The sequence below is a fragment of the Ailuropoda melanoleuca genome, chromosome 8 (genome assembly GCF_002007445.2).
Source record: "Ailuropoda melanoleuca isolate Jingjing chromosome 8, ASM200744v2, whole genome shotgun sequence".
Classification (NCBI taxonomy): domain Eukaryota; kingdom Metazoa; phylum Chordata; class Mammalia; order Carnivora; family Ursidae; genus Ailuropoda; species Ailuropoda melanoleuca.
The window spans coordinates 19,067,831-19,089,937 of NC_048225.1; the positions used below are offsets into that span (position 1 = coordinate 19,067,831).

Consider the following 22,107-nt stretch of genomic DNA (forward strand, 5'->3'; position numbering starts at 1 on the left):
ATATATATATATTAAAGATTTATTTATTTATTTATTGGGACGCCTGGGTGGCTAAGTCCCTTAAGCATCTGCCTGCGTCCTGGGATCAAGCCCCACATCAGGCTCCTTGCTCAGTGGGGAGCCTGCTTCTCCCTCTCCCTCTCCCCACACATGCTCTCTCTTCCTCTCTCTCTTGCTTACTCTCTCTCTCAAATAAATACATAAAATCTTTAAAAAAAAGAAAAAGAACATGGAGATCAAGAAGTCACACAGAGAATGATTTGGATCTAATTCTCTCCGTCCTTTCTTCACTTTCTTATGCTCAAACAGTAAGATTCAAGGTGCTGTCACCAGGCAGAGACATGAGAAGATTATAAATTCAGGTGAGTACAAAGCCAGGATGCTAGAGGTGGTTTTGTTATTTTTTGTTTTTGTCATTGTATGTTTTTTTGTTTTGCTTTTTAACCCCTTTTAAGCTAGAACCTTTTTTAAAAATGATTTTTAATAAACATTTTATTTTACTTTTTTAGAGAGAGAAAGAGTGTGTGTGAATGGGGGGTGGAGGGGCAGAGGGAGAGAGAGAATCCCAAGCAGGCTCCACACCCAGGCAGAGCCCTTTGTGGGGCTCGATCCCACGACCCTGAGATCATGACCTGAGCTGAAATCAAGAGTTGGTCGCTTAACCAGCTGAGCCCCCCAGGCGCCCCGAAGCTAGAGCTTTAGGAGGCTTTCAGTTAGGGCACTTAGGTTTGGGCAGAGCCGCAGGACCCGCACAACCTCATGCACTGCTGTTGTCACTCGTCAGTACTGGAAACAGCCCGCCGTACCTGGGAGAGCCCTGGCCCAGCCCCAGTCCCGGTGCCGCGAGCCTCCGCCAGGCATTACTACTCCAGCTCTAGTGAGGTCAAGCTCAGTGGGGTGAAGACACGCTTTTGCATTTTGTCTGCATGTTGTACTTTACTAGGGTTGATCCAAGCAATGCTAATGGTGGAGCAATGTCTCACAGAGATTTCTACTAAAATTAGATTTTTGCTTTTTGTTCCCTCCCATATTATGAAAATGCAAAGGGAGATGGCCCAGAGTCAAATCTCAGTGACCACTCTGGACTGTTCTCAGATTTTATACCTCTCTGAGGGTGGATATAGTTTATGTTATGGGGACCAACTCATCAAATCAAATTCTTGCTTCTTCTCCATTTGAATTCTTCAAGAACTCTTGGTTTTGATGTAAATGGAAATTTGTAGATGGCTCCCATTATGTCATCCGACGTGTCCAGATGGATCTGCACGGCCTGCTGCCTGCAGACATACCATGCCAGCACACACACAACCTTGTACACACACACACAAGTATTCGAGGTGAGGATAAGGTGAAAGATTTGTACTTGTTGAGTACTGCTGCAGACATTTGGTAAACATTATCCCATTTGCTAGCAGTAACTACTGCATGAGGCAAACATGGAGCTCCATTTTATCCTTGAGATGACAAAGCTCAGGGTGACCGTGACATGTGCTCAAGGCCACCCAGCTGGTAACTGGCAGATTGACAAGCAGCAAATTCACAAAGCCTCATCCCAGAGCCCGTGTCTTGCTGCCCCAAGAGGAAAGCAAGAAGGTGGCTGCTTATATTCGGAGTGAGACAAGAAGAACTTTTAGTGTCTCCTAGGGGATTTAGCGCACATCATTAAGCTTGAAAAGCAAACTGATTTGGAGCAAATATTTCCCAGGAAATAAAGCTGGTGCACTTCACTAGAAAAATATCTGCTAACCTTTTTTTATCACTGACTTCAAAAAATGCACCAGACTCGTAATTGCATAGATATTCAGGAGATTCATGAAAAGAAGCCCCAGAAGTAAAGTCCCTCTCATTTTAGGATTCCTGAACTAGTGGGTTTCTTGCACTCCATCTCGAAGACCCTGATTACTGTGGAAAGGGGCCAAAAGGATAAGGTACCGAAGACCAGGTACCACATTTCCAGGCAGTCAGTGCTATGATTGCAAGAGATTCTTAAGTGTTTGTGTGCCAAAAAATCTTTCGGGGTACCTGGCAGAAAGGGGTCCCACCTCCTTCAGTTCTGATTCCATAAATCTGGAAATTGAATCTTTGATTTCAATAAGCATTCCAGAGGGGTACAGAATCAGGAAATCTTGGGCTAGCATGTGGCAAAATGTCATCACCCAGTTCTATACTTCCGGGAATCCTGAAGGCCCAGACCCAACCTCAGGAGGACATCCTGATGAAGAAGAGAATAGGGCAGCCACATGACAGGAAAAAGCATCCTAGTGGAAAATTCAACACAGACATAAACGTATGCAGTGTAGATACTGTCTGCCCACCGACACCACAATCACCACCACCACTGGGGTCAACCGGTGGAAGGGGAAATTCCACTTTTACGTATGTGCCCCAAGGTTTCATGGGGATTGTTTATGTCTTTCCCTTCAGGAAGATGTCAGCACAGGGAGTATGATAGAGTGGGTCCTTGAATACATGTTCCTGTGGCGGGAATCAGACAAGCCAGGTCTCATGTGCTAAGGTCTACTAGCGTATGGTCTCTCAGTCCCGAACTGGAGCACTTCTGGTGGAGGTAGCCACCTGTCCCTTTAAAGTGAAGGAAAACACTTTATCCAGGGAGAGTCCCAGAACAGTACAGTTAAGGAATTGCTCATTAATTCCCAGCCCTGGGAGACAGAGGCTCACAAGGCTCTCATTCTTGAAATTATTGCTTGGATCATGGAGGTACCTAATCAAGCTAATAAGTGACTTAGACACTGATTTAGGTGAATAGCTATTCCATTTTCTTTTATGGTCTCTGGAGTTCACTTTGTTTAGGAAAAGTTTTAATGGCCCCAGTTGGGACTATGTTCAATTATTTACAAGTGAATCCTGTAATCACGAGTGCTAAAATATTAGTTTCTACTTTCCACGATGCCTTCAGGTGAGAGAACATTTGTGCATATGTACACTGTCCCCAACAGGTTCCAGTTTTTAAAATTATAACAGGACTGTCCATGATTGTGTGTCTCAGGAGTGACGTGATTCGTGATTCATGCTGTACCCTTCTTTTGTGGACCCTTCTAGTTTGATGGCTAATACGTGCATGGAGTGGATATCCAGAGAGAGAGAAAACACACATGGGCTTCTCATCTTGAAGATATTTTAAGATCCATTCCTGCTATTTACTAGCTTTTGTGTAGCATTGGACAAGTTATCTAAATAAGGTTTCTTATTGATAAGATACATATAATTCTAATCAGTTCTATCTGCATTTTAACATTTTTTTGAAGGTCAGATAAGAAATACATACAGAAGTGTTTTATAAAATATAAAGAGATTATACTAATGTGTCTATTGAGTATTTTGGGAGGAAGAAGGGGGGCAGGAAAGACACTGTGAGGGAATCAGCTGTGTGATCCCCTAACTCCTCTGATCCCAGCCATTTTTTCAAGATGGGTGCCAGTACAATCCACGAAAGCAAACTATTAGAGGAAAATGTTATCACAAATCTTTTTTCTTAAATCGCTGACTCATCCTTCGTTGCTTTTTCTCATAAGTGGTAATGTTCTCCAGAATTTTCTTTTTTTTTTTAAAGGAATCTTTTTTTTAAAGATTATTTATTTATTTATTTATTTATTTGAGATAGAGAGCAGAGCGAGCAAGAGAGAACACAAGTGGGGGAGGGGGCAGAAGGAGAGGGAGAAGCAGGCTCCCCACTGAGCAGGGAACCCGATGGGGGATTCCATCCCAGGACCCCGGGATCTTGACCTGAGCCAAAGGCAGATGCTTAACCCACCGAGTCACCCAGATGCCCCTCTCCAGAATTTTCTTCTCTACTTCTTGTCACATCTCTACATGGGGATATGCACACCAATGCTTCCACTGCCATCCACAGGCTGATAACCCCTAATCGGTCGTCAAGTTCTAGAACTAAATTCTGTCTCTTGTATGGGCTGTAGATACCTTAGCTGAACCCAGACCATATTTACTTACTAGCTTCTTCCTCACCAGGCTTGTGCTTCTGCCCATATTTTATATCTTACTTAATGGCATCACGGACTACTGTTCTCCCTAGCTGGAAACATGATTTCTTCTTTGACCTGTCTCTCATCAATCCCTCACATCCCACCAGTTCCTCTAATCTGGCTACATCTTTATATCTTTCAGTGCCATTATCTATTAGAGTTTAAAGGAGATACAAATCTTTCAGCCCATAATCCTACTCTGAAGGACCAACTGCATAGATATAAAGGCATCAATATGTAAGAATTTAATGATATAAATTGTCATGACATGCTATTACCCTCTTGGTCCTTCTTCCACACTAGTCCCCAAGGGTCAAGTGTCAAACCAACAGGTGATTCCATGGCAGTTGGCAGCCCTCACAGCAAGCTGGCTCTGATACAGGAGAGGGCAAGGATGGGAGCTCATTCCCATGACTTCCAGAAGTGATGGCTACTGAGGCTCTCAGTTTCTGAGAGAGAAAGGAATTGTCCTGGACACAGAGGGGAGATACTAGCCCAGGGACAGCCTGCATTCCACAGCAAACTGAGCTCTCTTGCTCCATTCGTGACGACTCCAGAAAGCCGCTCCACATTTGGAGCTCCTGGTGGGGTTGGCTAGTGTTTATTTTGTTGCAACTACATCTCAGTTCAACTTCTGTTCAAACCTGCTTCCCTCAGACACGGGCAGATGTGACTACTGGCCGTACTCCCCAATAAACTCTCCACAAACAATTCTCTGCCGCAGAGTTGCTGTCCCAGGGAGTCCAAATTAATACTGCGGTGATTGCTTGCATGTCATTTGTCATGTGCCGAGAACTCTTTTTAAGTGCTTTATATCTCTTAACTCATGTAATCTTTACAAAATTCTTATGTAGTAGGAAGCATTATTATCTGTAAGAGCACAAAGCTGCTCAGTGGTAGAGCCAGGATTTAAAACCAGGATTGCGAGTCCATTTTCTTTTCTTTCTTTTCCTTCCTTCCTTTCTCTTTCTCTTTCTTTCCTTCTTTCTTTCTTTCTTTCTTTCTTTCTTTCTTTCTTTCTTTCTTTCTTTCTTTTTTCTTTCTCTCTTTCTTTCCTTCCTTCCTTCCTTCCTTCCTTCCTTCCTTCCTTCCTTCCTTCCTTCCTTCTTTTTCTTTCTTTCTTCCTTCTTTTTAGAGAGAGAGAGAAAAAATTGTGAGCAGAAGGGCAGAGGGAGAGAGAATCTCAAGCAGACTCCCCTCTGAGCATGGAGCCCCACTTGGGGCTTGATCTCACAACCCTGAGATTATGACCTGAGCTGAAATCAAGAGTCAGCCACTCAACCGACTAAGCCACCCAGGTGCACCTTGAGTCCATTTTCTTACCTGCAAAATCTCCCTTGTAAGATTAAATATATTGAGCATGGTTTTTAAAAAAATTTTTTATTTATTTGACAGAGAGAGAGTGTGAGTGAGTGAGAGAGAGAGAATGAGAGCACAAGCAGGGGGAGAGGGAGAAGCAGACTCTCCATTGAGCAGGGAGCCTGACGTGGGGCTCGGTCCCGGGACCCTGGGATCAGGACCTGAGCCAAAGGCAGACGCTTCACCCACTGAGCCACCCAGGTGGCTTAGCATTGTTCTAAAAAGTTTTTAAAATACAATACACCAAGATATGTGCAGAGGTCTAGAAGAAAGATAGTACAGCATGTTTGAGGCAATGAAAGAAATCCAGTTTGGCCCATGGAAAGGGGTCCGCAATAAGGTCAAATAAATAGGCAGAAAGAGGGTGTTAGATATGACTTTCATCTTAGTTCAGTGAATGGCTTTTTTGGGGGGATTTTAATACAAGTCCTCTGACTCTGAGCTTACTGCACACCATGGTTGCCTATTCAAGGAATCCATAAATGTTTTCTCTGCCGAGTTACAAAGACAATTGTCAAAAAGTAATAATCTGGCCCTTATCGATGATATCAGACTTCAGTGCTTCAGTGTATCAAGCCAGTTCTCGTGCTTTCGAGACGCTGGTCCATTTCCCAGATGCTTGCCTAACTAAACTTTAGGCTCTCCAAACACGGGCACAAGTTTCTCCAAAACATCCTAAATTTTGAGTGGTCATTCCCTTGTGAGGCTAGCTGGCCGACGACTCCTTCAATGATCTTGAATTCCTTCTGCTCTTCACTGACCCCAAGCTCTAAAATTGGGCCTCTTCAGTCAGGCATGTTTAACTTCTTTCGAGACTTCTGGTTATCACTGCATCTGGCAGCTCTAATATGTGATATTATATCTCCCTCTATAAAGGGTAGCTCTCTTAGGACCTGTAGTCCCCTTGGTCTTTCCACGGCACTAGTCACCAGGGTCAAGGGTCAAGTGAAGAGAAGATTCCATGGCAGTTGGCAGCCCTGACAGCAGGCCGGCCCAGATATAGGAGCAGTGGGGAGGGGGATTTATCTTCTCTATTCCATAGTTTACATCAGCCCCGCCACGTCCAATGCCTCTGCAATCACTAAGCATTTAGACTTTGCTTGTCCTCCTGTGAAGAAGTAATCAAATCAGAGAAGACAAATCAGAGAAGATCTATGTGAGATATTGGTGGTGGTCTCAGCTTGAAAGCCCTGCTCGCAATGGTGAATGTATCACTCAGAAATATCCAGGCCATCAACATGTTTTTCTCCTCCTGGGCCTTAGTCTTCATGGCAATAGGAATCCTCATGGAAGAATGGGTTGAACTGACATTGGAAACAAAGAAAAATACAGTAAGCCACAGTCCCTGGATCTGTTGCACCATTCTTTGGCCAGAAGGTCAGAACTACACTATGGAAAGAGACGGGTGGAGAGGGAGGGTTCCTCTTTCCTTGACTTCCTTTTATCTCACCAGCTTACTCGTTGTTCTCTGGGGCACCTTCCTCCGGCTGCACTGCGCCCAGTTCCATAATCAATGGTCAAGGCCAATGCCCAAATCTCACCATTTTGCATATTTTGGGGAAAAGCTTAGAAGCTCACAGACTTAATTGCTGGACATCTGAGAAGTGTTCCCAGCAGCAGCAGGGTAATCAGAGCATCTAGAACACGAGGGCATAAAAGAAAGGTAATTGGCAACAAGGAAAATACCTTGTATTGCCACTAGAGGAGGACAGATGAAATGTATTGAACCAGAAATCTGTTCTGAGAAAAGAATAGAAGAAAAAGAAGCTTTTAGAGTAAGAGAGAGAGAGAGCAGTTTCCTCTGGTTCTCTCTCCCATTCAGCTTAAGGCTCCCTGCCTCTTTATTCTTTCCCCTTATCCCTCTTTATTATTTAATCAAATCTTTTTACCCATTCCAATTCTTACTTAGAGATTTGTGGTCCTTAGGTGGAAATGAGCCTAGAAGAAATCTCTGTCCTTTCTCAACACAGCTTCTGCTTTCCAACAGATGGCCTGCAACTGGTCAGGATCATGATGATTTCGGTTCTCAGCCTATCCTTCTTCCATAATTTGTTCCTGGGTTTGGAATTCACATATCTGATTCCTCAAACTAAACATGTCCTATTTGTCACTGTCATCCTCAGTGTCTTCACAGGTAACTTCCTGGTTTCCCTGACACCGGCTTGGAGACAGACTTGGTTTATGGGTCCAGGCTACAGCCTTCCTAGTTCTTTGGCTCAGAGATGCAGCTTCTGAATTGGATTGACCGCTGAGGGGGATTGGTTTTAGGACAAGGTGCAGGTGTGCAGGGTGGAGGCTTGGAAGTCAGGCATAGCTTGGGTTCAGGCTTGAGTAGAAGAGCCAAAGTTCTTCAGAAGGGACTTTTTTCTCCTTTTGTCTGAACAAAAGGTATCCTTCTGCTCTGTGCACTCCTCCTGTATCATCAAAAGCTAAGGCAAGGTCAATCCGTCTTCTACTCTAGTTACAAGATCACCTGGGTCATTTTCACTGCCTACTTAACCGTTTGCCTCTTTATGGTCTCTGGTGAGTATATTCAGGGCCCCTGATGGGTGATAAGAACCAGTCAATCCCTGATAGAGAGGAGAGGAAAAAAGGATGGGGAAGGGGCATGGGGAAAAGGTGCCAACCCTTGCATGTTAAAGGGCTAAATTTCCAGTAGACTCATGCTCTGAGGACAATTCCTCCAAGAGTACAGTTGGAGATTAGGGCTGTATGAAATATTCAATAAGCTTGCTTCAAGGGCAGCTCTCATTTCTGCTATTTCTACAGTCTTTCACTGCCTCCCACTTCAGGACAGAGATAAGCATCAAAGTCACCACTAAAGAGATGGCTGATATGGAATGTTTGCTAATGTGGAGAGGGACAGGGTACCCTGGGCGTCCAGGGTGGTGCCGAGGCACTTTGAATTCAGAGACAAGCAATTTCTGATGTTAAATGGCCATACACCAACACTGGGGACCCTCCTTTTCTTATAAAGTCTTTAAATTTTCATTTGGAGTTGCACTTACAAACTCAGAAGCATGTCTCCTTTCAAAACGAGTCTTTAGTGTTTTTGACATGTGCAGCATTTAAGCTATTTTGCATATGCTTCTCATCTCTTCCACTAGAGCCTCCCCCTCCCCAAGGGTTTGGGCAGGTCAAAGGGACCCAGTGGGCTTTGGGTTGGCGTTTCTCTGCTGACACAGAGGGACATGTTTCTGTGACTCTCCATTGTGCCTTCATCACCCTCCCCCTGCCTTCTCTTTTCTCCAGGAATCCTCTCTTTCCTAGAGTGTAAGCAGTCCAACAAGGTTTTTCCCTGCCTGACCCTCATCCAAATACCTGAGAAAGAAAGTCAGGACATAGAGGAATCTGACAGTTCTATCAAAGTTGTTCCCTCACCAGCAATACCTCGTAGTATTGTTCATACAAAGGACGATTCTCCAAACAGACCACAACTCCAAACACGTCGTGTAACCTGGGCTCTATGATTTGGCATTCGATCTTTCAGTATATACTTAATGGAAACATGGAAACAGCCTTGTGTGCTATGTCCTGTGTGTCTCTACACCCATATTGTCTGTGTTCGGCATTGTTTAATGACTGTGCCTGGGTTAGGGTCTGTAAGAAGATTCAGATGGTTGCTCTTTTTTTTTTTTTTTTTAAATCCCAGCCTGCTGGACAAATAGTTTCTTCTATTTGTTCTCACCGTTTAATAACATTTGTTATTCATATAATAAATATTATCATATAACTAATACTTGCTGTATTGTTGACTCTATACATCACAAAGATTGAAATAATAGAGAATACCTTTTGTACTTTATTTTATTGTGAAATATTTCAAACATTTGGACAGAATACAGAACAGTATGATACACACCTGTGCACACATCACTCAACTTTACGAAATTTTAACATTATGCCCGATTTGCTTTAGATACTTTCAAATTAAATTTATAGATAAAAGTGATATTCGCCTAAGCATTTCCCTGATCTCATTTCCCTCCCTTGTTTCTTTTCACAAAATAATTTTAATGATGCATTGCTGATCACTTTACATTCATGTTGTCATTTTTACAGCTTTATGCCTCTTTAAAAATTATATAGATTAGCTTTCAAAGTGTCCAAAGATGATTACAAGTCAGACTGGACAGACCATTTTTCTGCAACTTGCTTTTCTTTTTTCACTCAACTCTATGTATGGTTTTGTGATTCATTAAGTTTTATCCTACTTCATTCATTGAAACTACTGTTAAGCTTTCCGTTGTAGAGATACAATGTAAAATACTCATTCTCCAGTTGAACGAAACTCTGGTAGCTTTCTTTTATTCTGTTACAGACAGTGCTGCTACGTACGTCCTTATACAGAGCTGTCCGTGAGCTAGAGTTTCTCTAGGGTATTTATCTAGGACTAGAATAGCTGGGTCAGAAAGTGTGTTCATCTTCAAGTTACTTAAATGTTGACAGCATGATGTCAAAAATGGCTGTTACAATTTATGCTTCTGCGAGCAGTGTGTGAGAGTTCTAGTCTCTTCGTGCCTTGCCAACACTTATGTAATCATTCTTTTTTTTTTTAAATCTCTACTTGAACGATCACCGAGTTTGCTCACCTTCTCATTTTATTATTGAGCTTTCGGATTTCCTCTTCTGGGAATTGCTGTTTGACCATTTTTTAAAGTGAATTGTCTATTATTGATTTGTAGTTCTTATACATTGGAAACTAATACTAACTGGTTGTGCCTTGGCTTTTAACTTTGTTTATGATGCCTTTTGTTTCACAGAGGTATTCAAATGAAATGTAATACAATATAGCATCCTTTTCCTTTTAGATGGTGCTTTATTGTGTCTTGTTTCAGAAATCCTTCATTACTTTTTACTCTTACTGAGAATAATCTTTGTGAATTATATAAGGCATAAATCCAATTTTATCTATTTTCCATGTGGAGAACTATTTATTCAGAACATTTTTATGGCTTAATTCCTTGTCTTATTGATTTGTAACATAACTCTTACATGTATCGAATACATAGATTTAAGTCTGTTTCTGATCTCTATAGCATATTTCATTGGTCTATTCTTATATCCCTGTATGGTACAACAATCTTAATTACTATAGGAAAAGAAAGTGTTGATGTTTAATATGTCCAAGTGCTTATTCTTGCTCAACATTGTCTTGATCTGTTCTTGGTCTTTCGGTCTCCATATAAATAGCACGATTAGCTCGTAGAGTTCCACAAAAATCCTACTTATGATTTGATTCATAATCGTATCAATTTATTAATTAATTTGGGGAGAATGAACAATGCAAATAATATTTATCCATCCAATCCAAAAATCTGATAATATTTATTTAGGGTTTCTTTCATGTTCTTCAACAATGTTTTGTGATTTTTTTTCCCCAGAAAGATCTTTTTTTAGGTTGATTCATAGGTAACTCTGCTTTTGTGAATTAAAATATTTTACAGTATTTTCTAGTTGCCTATTATGGGTGTAAAGTTGTTGATTTTTATATCTAGAAACTTTACTAAACTCTTATTTTAGGTCTTACAATTTATCTATACACTCTCTTAGGTTATCCTTGGAGGAAAACATTGTCTGCAGAAAAGATGTTTATTTCCTTCCAATACTTTTATCACTTATTTCTTTTTTATTGTGTTGTCTTACTCATCAGCTCAGACTTCCAAGATGAGGTTGAATGGGAAAGAAGATAATAAGCATCCTTTCTGTGTTCTTCATCTTAATCAAAATGCCTCTATAATCCTAATAGTTGGTATTATATGCTTTGTAGAATTTGGCCTATTTGCCTCATCAAGTTAAGGACTTCTTCTTATATATCTCATTTGCAGAGTGAATTTACCAGAAGTAATTGTTTAACTTTATTGAAAATTTTTATGCACCTACGGAAGTATCAACTGATTTTTTTTTCTATTCCAATAGTAGGATGTATCTTATATATAAACTATAATTTGTGGAAAATGTTTCTGTATTTTATTTTGAAATATTTCAAACATACAGAACAAAGTAGAAAACAATGTAATAACCACCTGTGTACTTATTGTCTAAACTCATAAAGCCTTAACGTTATGCTCCATTTGTTTTAGATTATTTTAAATTAAATTTGCAGTCATCTGATGTCCCTGTACAAATTTCCCAAACTAATTTTCTTCTCTCATTTCTCATTGTTAAACACTTTGCATTCCTGGGAAAGTCCCTCTTTAGTCGTGTTATGCTGTCTTAATAAACTGCTGAAATAAATTTTCTAATCATTTTAGAATTCTTGAATCTATAAGTAAAATTGGGCTACAATTTCTCTTCTTCTCCTTGCCCAGTTTATTTTATTTTTAGGTGTTATTTTCTTATTTTTGTTTTGTTTTATTTTGGAAGAAAGTTTGAGTAACCTTTTTGGAAATATAACATGCATATAGAAAAGATCACAAATAAGTGTATAGCTCTTTAAATGTCCACAAAGAGAACAGGCCTGTGTAAAGAGCACTCAAATAAGGAAACAAAATATCAAGAGTGCCCTAGATTAACATAATATAATTAAAAAAAAAAAGAGTGCCCTAGAAGTCTCCTTCATGCCATTTGAATATAATAGTTCACCTTATCATCATAAGTTTTTATTATAAATATAATTTAAACTTCATAAAATAGCCATCTTAGAAGAAAACATAGGAGACAGTCTTTATCAATTTGGATGCAGCCATGATTTCTTGGTTATGACACCAAAAGCATAGGAAACAACAGAAAAAAATTACTTAGACTGCATCAAAATTAAAAACTTCTGTAATCAAAGAACACTATTGTGGATACTATGTGTGAGCTACTGTTCTAAGTGCTGGGATATTATGGAGAAGTAGCTGTACAAGGTCTCTACTTACTTTTGGTAGCTAGGGAGTAAGCAGATGATACATAAATAATTAAAAGAACAAATGATAATTACAGATATAGATACAAGCTTAGAAAAGGCAAAGGAATAATTTTAAAAAAGAGAATTAGACTGACATAAGAGTTCTCAAAGACAACTTATAGATCAAAGCATGAAGCCACATTTTAAGAAATTAAGGGGAAAAAAAGCTGAAATGATGATTTTATATCCAACCAAACATTCCTTCAAGTTTCAAGGTTATTGAAAACAGTTTTAAACACGTGAAGAGCTCAAGGAATTCTTTATAAACTGCTTTTGAGGAATATACTAGAAGACGAACGTCATCCAATAAAGCGAACTGTAGAAACACCATTATAAATACTGATGGTAAATATTTAATACATTTGATTACAGATCTAAGATAAGTGCAAAGTTTGGGATGATGATAGAATAATACTTCGTAATATGAATATAACACATATTATGTCTTGTTTGTTCTGAAAAAACTCGAAGCAATCCCCTAAAATAAGAGAGAAAAAGAGAAAGGGAAAGAGGAAAGTTGAAAAAAAGCTCATTGGTATATAAGCAATAGGTGATATTTAAGGGATACCATTGAAAATTGGCTACCACACAGTCCAAAGGTAAGTGAAAAGACAGAGGAATAAGAACTTCAAAATGGTATAAATACTATTTATCAATCAGTGAACACTTGGGTTGCTTCCATATCTTGGCTATTATAAATAATGCTGCTATAAAAGTAGGGGTACATGTATCCATTTGAATTAGTATTCTTGGTTTTTTTTAGTTTATTTTTGTTTTATTTTATTTGAATTAGTGTTCTTGCATTCTTTATGAAAACACCCAATAGTGTGATGGCTGGATTGTAGCGTAGTCCTATTTTTAACTTTTTTTTTTTTAAAGATTTTATTTACTTATTTGACAGAGATAGAGACAGCCAGCGAGAGAGGGAACACAAGCAGGGGGAGTGGGAGAGGAAGAAGCAGGCTCATAGCGGAAAAGCCTGATGTGGGGCTCGATCCCATAACGCTGGGATCACGCCCTGAGCCGAAGGCAGACGCTTAACCACTGTGCCACCCAGGCGCCCCCTATTTTTAACTTTTTGAGGAACATTCATACCATTTTCCAGAGTGGCTGCACCAATTTGCATTCCCACCAACTGTGCATGAAGTTTCCTTTTTCTCCACATCCTCCCCAACACCTGTTGTTTGATGTGTTGTTGATGTTAGCCATTCTGACAGGCGTGAGGTGATATCTCACTGTAGTTTTGATTTGCATTTCCCTGATGATGAGTGACATTGAGCATCTTTACACGTGTCTGTTGGTCATCTGTATGTCTTCTTTGGAGAAATGTCTGTTCATGTCTTCTGCCCATTTTTAAATTGGATTGTTTGTTTTTTGGGTGTTGAGTTTGGTAAGTTCTTTATAGATTTTGGATACTAATCCTTTATCAGATATGGCATTTGCAAATATCTTCTCCTATTCCATGGGTTGCCTTAGTTGTTGATTGTTTCCTTCACTCTGCAGAAGCTTTTTTATTTAATCCCAAAGTTTATTTTTGCTTTTCTTTCCCTTGCTTCAAGAGACATATCTAGAAAGAAGTTGTTCTGACCAATGTCAAAGAAATTACTTCCTGTGTTCTTTTCTAGGATTTTTATGGTTTCAGGTCTCACATTTAGGTCTTTAATCCATTTTGAATTTATTTTTGTGTAAAGTGTAAGAAAGTGGTCCAGTTTCATTCTTCTGCATATTGTTGTCCAGTTTTCCCAACAGCATTTGTTGAAGAGATTGTCTTTTTGTCATTGGATATTCTTTCCTGCTTCGTCAAAGATTAATTGATCATACAATTGTGGGTTTATTTCTTCATTTTCTATTCTGTTCTATTGATCTGTGTGTCTATTTTTGTGCTACTACCATATTGTTTTGATTACTACAGCTTTGTAATATAACTTGACGTCCATAATTGTGATGTCTCCAGCTTTGCTTTTCTTTTTCATGATTGCTTTGGCTATTCAGGGTCTTTTGTAGTTCCATACAAATTTTAAGATTCTTTGTTCTAGTTCTGTGAAAAATACTGTTGGTATTTTGTTAGGAATTGTATTAAATGTGTAGATTGCTTTGGGCAGCATAACATTTTAACAGTATTTGCTCTTTCAATCCATGAATATGGACTGTCTTTCCATTTTTTTGAGTCACTTTCAATTTCTTTCATGAGTGTTTTATGGTTTTCAGAGTATAGGTTTTTCATCTTTTTGGTTAGGTTTATTCTCAGGTATCTTGTTATTTTGGATGCAGTTGTAAATGGGATTATTTTCTTAATTTCTCTTTCAGCTGCTTCATTATTGGTGTATAGAAATGCAACAGGTTTTGGGACACCTGGGTGGCTCAGTTCATTGCACATCCAACTCCTGGTTTCTTTTTTTTTTTTAGGTTCACCAACTATTATTTTATTTGCTTTCTCTCTATCTCTATAAACATACATATACACATATTATTTTTTTATTGGAAGTTACTTGCAGAAAAAAATACCACTTCATACCTAAATACTTTGGCATAGAATACTTTCTGATCTTTTGTTTTCATGACACTGAACCTTTTGAAAAGTCCAGTCTAGTTGTCTCATAAATTGCTCCACATTCTGGATTTTTCTAATTGTTTCCCCATGATTAGATTCCAATTTAACATTTCTAGCAGGGAAACTGCATAGGTGATGCTGGGTACTTATAGCATTGCATTAAGGAAACACATAATACCACATCTGATCACTTGGTTAAGGCAGTAACTGACAGATCTCTCCATTTTAAAGGTGCCTTCCTTCCTTTATAGTTAGTAAGTAATCATGGAGTGCTACATTGAAACTGTATGAATAACTTATCCTCTAACAAATTTTCATCCAACAATTTTAGCATCCACGGAGTATCTCTGCCTGAATCAATAATTACATTGGGAATTGCTAGACAGTCATTTCTAATTCTATCATTCCTCCTACCTTATCTGGCACTCTTCTATAAAGAAGAGCTTCTTCCTTTCTCTCTGAGTTTCACTAAGAAATTACGATTTTTAAAGACATATTATAACCCATCACCTCACAGTTCTTATTGGTGCTCACACTCCGACTCCTGGTTTCTACTCAGGTTGTGATTTTGGGATTGTGGGATTGAGCCTTGTGTTGGGCTCCGCAATTGATGTGGAGTCTTCTTGTCCCTCTCCACCCACTCATGTGTGTGCTCTCTCTTAAATAAATAAATAAACTCTGAAAAAAAAAAAAGAAATGCAAAAGATTTCTGCACATTGATTTTGTATCCTGCAACTTTACTGAATTCATTTATTACAATAGCTAAGATATGGAAGCAGCCCAAGTGTCCATCCATTGATAAATGAATAAAGAAGACGTGGTGTATGGGATGCTTGGGTGGCTCAGTCAGTTAAGTGTCCAACTCTTGATTTTAGCTCAGTTCATGATCTCAGGGATGTGAGATTGAGCCCTGTACTTGGCTCTGCACTGAGCATGAAGCCTGCTTGGGATTCTGTCTCTCTCCCTCTTCTTCAGCACTACCCCCCACCCCAACCCCCACTTACATACTCTCTCTCAAAAAAAAATTTTAAAAAGATTTTGGTATATTATTCAGCCATAAAAAAGAACGAAATCTTGTCATTTGCAATGACATGGATGGAGCTAGAGAGTATGATGCTAAGTGAAATAAGTCAGAGAAAGACAAATACCACATGATTTCACTCATATGTGGAATTTAAGAAACAAAACACACATGCAAAGGGAAAAAATAAGAGAGAGGAGACAAATCAAGAAACAGACTCTTAATTATACAGAACAAACTGCTGGTTACCAGGGGGGAGGGGGTGGAAGGATGAGTGAATAGGTGATAGGGATGAAGGAGTGCACTTGCTGTGATGAACATAGGGTGATGTATGGAAGTGTTGAATTACTAAATTGTACACCTGAAACTAAGATAACATTCCATGTTAACTACCTGGAATTAAAATTAAAACTTAAAGATGAAAAAAAAATATTATCAGTGATAGAAAAAATAAAATGTTATAGATACAAAAATAATAAATACATAAGAGGGGAAACTAGACAAAACATACTCTAAGCCTTTATATTTAGAAAGTGTGGTATGGGCTAGAATAGGTAATCAGACTATTGAAATAGAATAGAAATTCTAGAAATAGACCAAAGTACATATTAGGTTAATACATGATCAAGATATAATCTCAAGTAATTGAAGCAAATTTAGAATTTTTAATAAATTGTGTTGGGATAGCTAGTTATGCATTTGTAAAAACATAAAATTAGATCTAAAATTAGATGGGATGCTTGGTAGCTCAGTCAGTTAAGTGCCTGTTTTTGGCTCAGGTCATGATCCCAGGGTCCTGGGATGGAGTCCCTCATCGGGCTCCTTGCTCAGTGGGGAACCTGTTTTTCCCTCTGCCCCTTCCCCCTGCTGTGCACTCACTCTCCCATAGATAAATAAATAAATAAATGAATAAATAAAATCTTTAAAAAATAAATAAATAAAATTAGACTTCATACCATTTATAAGGATAACTAAATGTAAGAAATAAAAATGTACAAGCACAGAAGAAAACAGGTGACTGTTCTTTACAATGAATTTATGGAGTATTTTTCAACTATGACTCAAAATTCACATGCAACAGAAGAACAGACTGACATATTTGACTCAATAAAAGTAAAAAACATTTTTGCATTGGAAAATGCCATAAATAAAACATAAAATATTTACAACCTATATCACAGAAAAAGTCATAATATATCCGGTATATAAAGAATTCTCAAAATTTGAGAAAAATGTTCAAAACATAGAAGAAAAGTGGGCAAACATATGAACAAAAATTCACAAAGAAAAGATATGCGAAAACAGCTCTTGTTAGTCAATTCAATCTCACAAACAATAGAGGAAGTGAAATTTAAAGCTACAATGAAATACCATTTCTCACATATCATTAAGTTAAAAAAATTATTTTCCACAACAAGATGCAACCCTAGTAAACATTTTTGGTGAGTTCTATAAAAAGCATCAAAAAGTAATTTTCCAGAATCCCAGAAAACTTGAGATGGTCCCCAGTTCATTAGGTGTCATCTAGATATCAAGACTTACCAAGACAGAATGAAATGTAAAATCTATAGACTGATTTCACCACTGGATACTGATATATTAGTATTAACAAAGAAGTACAACAGCATTAAAGTTTCATCTGGAAATTTTAGAATCTATTTGTATTAAAAATGTATGTAAACTAATCTAATTACAAAATATTGATAATCTCAATAAAGTAATGCAGCCAAGAAAACTTCAAAATAATCTAGTAATAAAGTGATCACCCCTCACAAAGAAAAATAAAAACCATAGATATTAAAATAAGAGAAAGAAGAAAAAGATTCTTGCTATCACTATTATCTGATATTTTTCTGGATTTATGGCTAAATTCAAATAGGTGAAATACACATAAATGTATTATTTTAAAGACAAGTAAAGCATACTAGTAAGATAATTGGCAGACCCTTTAATGAAATCAAATCAAATGTTGAAACAAATTTTGATATATACATAACTTTGTCATACAGTAAGAAAAACTTACTGTATGACAAAAAAAGATATCACAAACCAATAGCAAAGGTCTAATTTACACAATGGAGTTTGGAAATTTAGTTTCTTAGAAAAATGTTACTGTTTCACCTAAGAGACTTCCAGACTCTTTATAGATTTAAATGGAAAATAAATAAAGGAACAAAACGGAGTAAAATCTAGGTCATATAGGATGGATATTTCAATGGGAAAGGCCTCTCTAAACATAAAGAAAAAAAACTATGAAATAATATTTAAAAAACAAAAAAATCAGTCTTAGCCACTAAACAGTCAAGACCATAACAGTTTATATAAATAAGAACTATACATATAAACATATATTTAAATGAGTGCATACTACTTACATATGAATGCAAATACATATGAATATGTAAATATGTGCTTATTTATATGTAAATACAGCTTCTCTTCTTAATACATAACACAAAAATAATAAAAACAAAGTCTACAAAAGCAAATAATGCATGGGAAGTCTAGCAAGAAACAGAAAAGTTGCTACTATCAACCTGAAAATCTTGGAAGAATTTTGAAAAGACAAGAAATGTTTATCCTCAATAACAATTTAAAAATACATTATAATTCTATTTTTAGGAAATTCCATTGAATATGATGCAAAAATTGCAAATATTTATTGGTAGTGAAAATGTGTTGTGATTGGATCTCACATAACTGAATTGGAATGAGTTTTCTGGAAACCAATATACAACAAGCATTCAGCAGACTGCATATTTCTTGTTTTTGTTTTGTTTTGTTTTTTAAAGATTTTATTTATTTGACAGAGAAAGACAGCGAGAGAGGGAACACAAGGGGGAGTGGGAGAGGAAGAAGCAGGCTTCCCGCTAAGCAGGGAGCCCGACGCGGGGCTCGATCCCAGGACCCCAAGATCATGACCTGAGCCAAAGGCAAATGCTTGGCTGAGCCACCCAGGCACCTCTCGACTGCATATTTCTGAGAGATGTGTTCTAAGGTGTCAACAAATTTGAGAATCTTATGCAGTATATAATTTTCCTCATGAATATGCATAAATATGATCAAATATATAAATGATCTTTTAAATCTTTAACAAGAGTAATTGTGCAAAAAGCAGCTGGTAGAGGATAATAAAGTCAGGTTGAGGTACGGGTTCCAGGTAGTTGTCTGAACTCTTACTTTCTCAGTGAACTTTTTCATTAGTTTATTTTTTTTGCATTTGAATCTTTGATCTATATAGTCATGTGGCATATGGCTGTAAAACAGGATGCAAGAGAAAGATGGGAAGAGAGAATTTCGGAGACAAATCATTACAAATTTAATCTTTGAATTATGGGGCCGTGATGTGGTATAGAGACATCTCCAAACTAGAGGCAGAGCAGTTCGTTTATCCTATAGGGATGGTTTACTTGAGTCATTGCCCTTCTGGTCCTATATGTGGTCCCCAGTGCCCTTTGGCTTGGGAGAGCACGGGCAGGTTTGCCTATCCCACACCTGGTATTCACCTGCTTCTCTGTCAATAATCCCTTTGCACTAAAACTAGCAACTTCCACTCCCCAAAGCCTCTCAGAGGCCCAATGGAATCTTTGCAGTCTTACATATTTTGACCTGAATTTATATCTTGATGATTACTATTGGGATATCCTAAATGGGAAGCTCAGGGTAAGTGCACGGTGGCTATTCTCATGTATTTCTTAAGCTTTTCTTCATTCATTTGGAGATGGTTAAGCCTGAAATTATCCACTGAGAAACATGGCACAGAGTTTAGTCTGTGACTCTGCTACCGGCTGGCATTGAGAACTCAGCAAGGGGACTCAAGGCTGAATGACTTTGGGCTTAAATCTAAGACCATTTTTCCTGCTGTGGTCTTTCCACTTTCAGGATGAGGAATAAGATTTAAAATTAAACTAACTAGTTCCTTTCTAAAAAACAACACATGTTCACTTACACAGAGTAATTGAACAAAAAGTGTAAGCATCTGTGATTCTCTTAGCCAGGGAGAATTCACAAACTTCAAATCATTACTTAAATTGAATGCTCGAATGCCACAGCTGGCCAGTAATAGGGCCGGGGCTGGACTCCTCACTCCCCTGCTCAGAAACTCAAAAACAGGAGCTCTTTAACCTGACGTTTACCTGAAGATGAGGTCACAATCAGCCTTCTATGTACTTTTCCAATTTTATCTCTTACCACTGTTTCTAGTTCAAGCTAGACATTTTCACTTTACCCAGACATTCCCCCCACTGTCATACCTTCACATATTTTCTTCATCTGTCTCTTACCTCTGAAACGTGTTCTTTCTCTTCCACCCTATTTCTGACAGTTAAAAATCCTTTCCAAATTTCAAGATACAACTATCATTTATTTATATGCAAGAGAGTGCTACCTAGCATCCTTCCAGCCATTGAGCTAAAAGCTTCCCATACATTGTCTAATTTCACACTTAACCCAGCCCTACAGGGTAAGTGTCATTATGTTCATTTTACAACATAGAAAACTGCAAGGTAGGCATTGTTGCCCACATTACACAGATTAGACTCACAACAAGGGAGAGACTTTGCCTGGGTGTTCACAGTTAATGCGTGCCGAAGCCAGGGTCCGTGCAGATGGTGCTGGCTACCTGCTAGCTCCCGTCAAAGCTTGGGGTACAGTGTTAGCAAATGTTAGAGTTACCGAGCACCTGCTGGAAGCCTGCCAGTAGAGACCCCCAAATGAATGTAACACACTCCTGCCCTTGGGGTGTCACAGTTCCTCAGTCCTCCAAACAGAAGGAATGTTTTCCTCCCAATGGTGCTAGATCTAGAAACTTTTAGGGGCATTTATCACATTTTAAATTTATGCCGAATTATTTATTTATTTATTTATTTATTTATTTATTTTAAAAAATAAACTCTATGCCACACATGGGGCTTAAACTCACAACCCCGAGATCAGGAGTCTCATGCTCTCCTGACTGAGCCAGCCAAGCACCCCAAATTTATTCCTCATTTATATTTAATTCTTAATTCACAAAGTGATCTTTCCTTGTCTTTCCATCTAAAATAATATGCATAACTTATACATTCTAATAGATAACTGGTCCATTATGTTTTATTGCTGGTAATCTCTGCTTCAAACAAAAAATTCTGAGAATAAATCATCACTGAAATGGATGGAAGAGAAAATTCACGCATGTGTACAGAACAATACCTAACAATGCGTGTTGAAGACAGACTATGACAGTTAAAAATCTGAAATCTACTTTTCCATTTCTAGCTCTAAGATCTATTACAGTGAAAAGCCCATAAAATCTAAAGAAAGGTTTCAGATGTGATGAACTGGAGTAAAATCGTGCCTATCTTGGCTCACCTGTAACAATACGTCAGACAGTTTGGAAAAAAATCATACCTTTTTTAAGGTATTAATCATACCTTATTGAAGTATGATATTAATCATACCTTATTTAAGTATGATATTAATCATACCTTATTTAAGTATGATATTCCTTAAAGATGCCTCAGTGAGGCAAATTGGACATATTTTTACCAATTTTATTTTACCGACAAGAAAATTAAAGTTGAGAGAGGTTAACTTTCCCAAGATTACATACATATGTTATTGCAAAACTGGAACTAGAATTCAGGCTCTTTGATACAGCTTCCACGAGAATACAGGCTTTTGTTAAGCTGTTCACAGGATGTTGGATTCAAACTGGTGTATTCTCTGCTGGTCCAAAGAAAACATTTGGTCTTATTCTTTAAGGTTTTGAGGCTGATCTTACAAAATGTTTCCCATCAGGAATAAGATTTTTTGAAGTTATTGCTTACATTACAATTTCCTAAATAACTATTGAGTGTAAGGGAGACGTTGATAAGGAATTCAAAAGTGGCTCCAAATCATTGTAACACATTTAACCTTGAAGGTTATTGCTTAATTTTCATCAATGTCATCGATGAAGGTTATTTGAAGGTTAAAGTGGAGCTTTTTTCCTTTCTTTAAAAGTGCTGTTCAGTCGAACTTTCTGTGATGCTAGACATGTTCTGTATCTGTACTACTCAGTGTGATAGACCCTAGCCACACAGAGCTATTGAGAATGCTAGAAATATATATGGCTGGTGAACTTAAAAACCAATCTTTCTATTTGATTTCAATTAATTTAATTTTAAATTGTCCCATGTGGCCAAGGGCTACTGCACTGGGCAGCACAAATTTAGATTATTCTCATTGGAGCTGAAGTGTTTCAGGAAGGTGGGAATTTGAGCAAACATTAAAAGGCTTCCCAGCTAATATTTTTCTAGGTGTT

General features: G+C 38.0%; 1 protein-coding gene across 1 annotated transcript; it reads left to right on the forward strand.

Annotated features, from left to right (window-relative positions):
* Nucleotides 1–6,331: 6,331 nt before the first annotated feature.
* Nucleotides 6,332–8,905, forward strand: TMEM225 (transmembrane protein 225). Its single transcript, XM_019808980.1, has 4 exons — nucleotides 6,332–6,737; nucleotides 7,348–7,494; nucleotides 7,749–7,883; nucleotides 8,613–8,905. The coding sequence occupies exons 1-4, from the start codon at nucleotides 6,560–6,562 to the stop codon at nucleotides 8,828–8,830; spliced, it is 678 nt and encodes a 225-aa protein (XP_019664539.1). The 5' UTR covers nucleotides 6,332–6,559; the 3' UTR covers nucleotides 8,831–8,905.
* The last annotated feature ends 13,202 nt before the right edge of the window (nucleotides 8,906–22,107 follow it).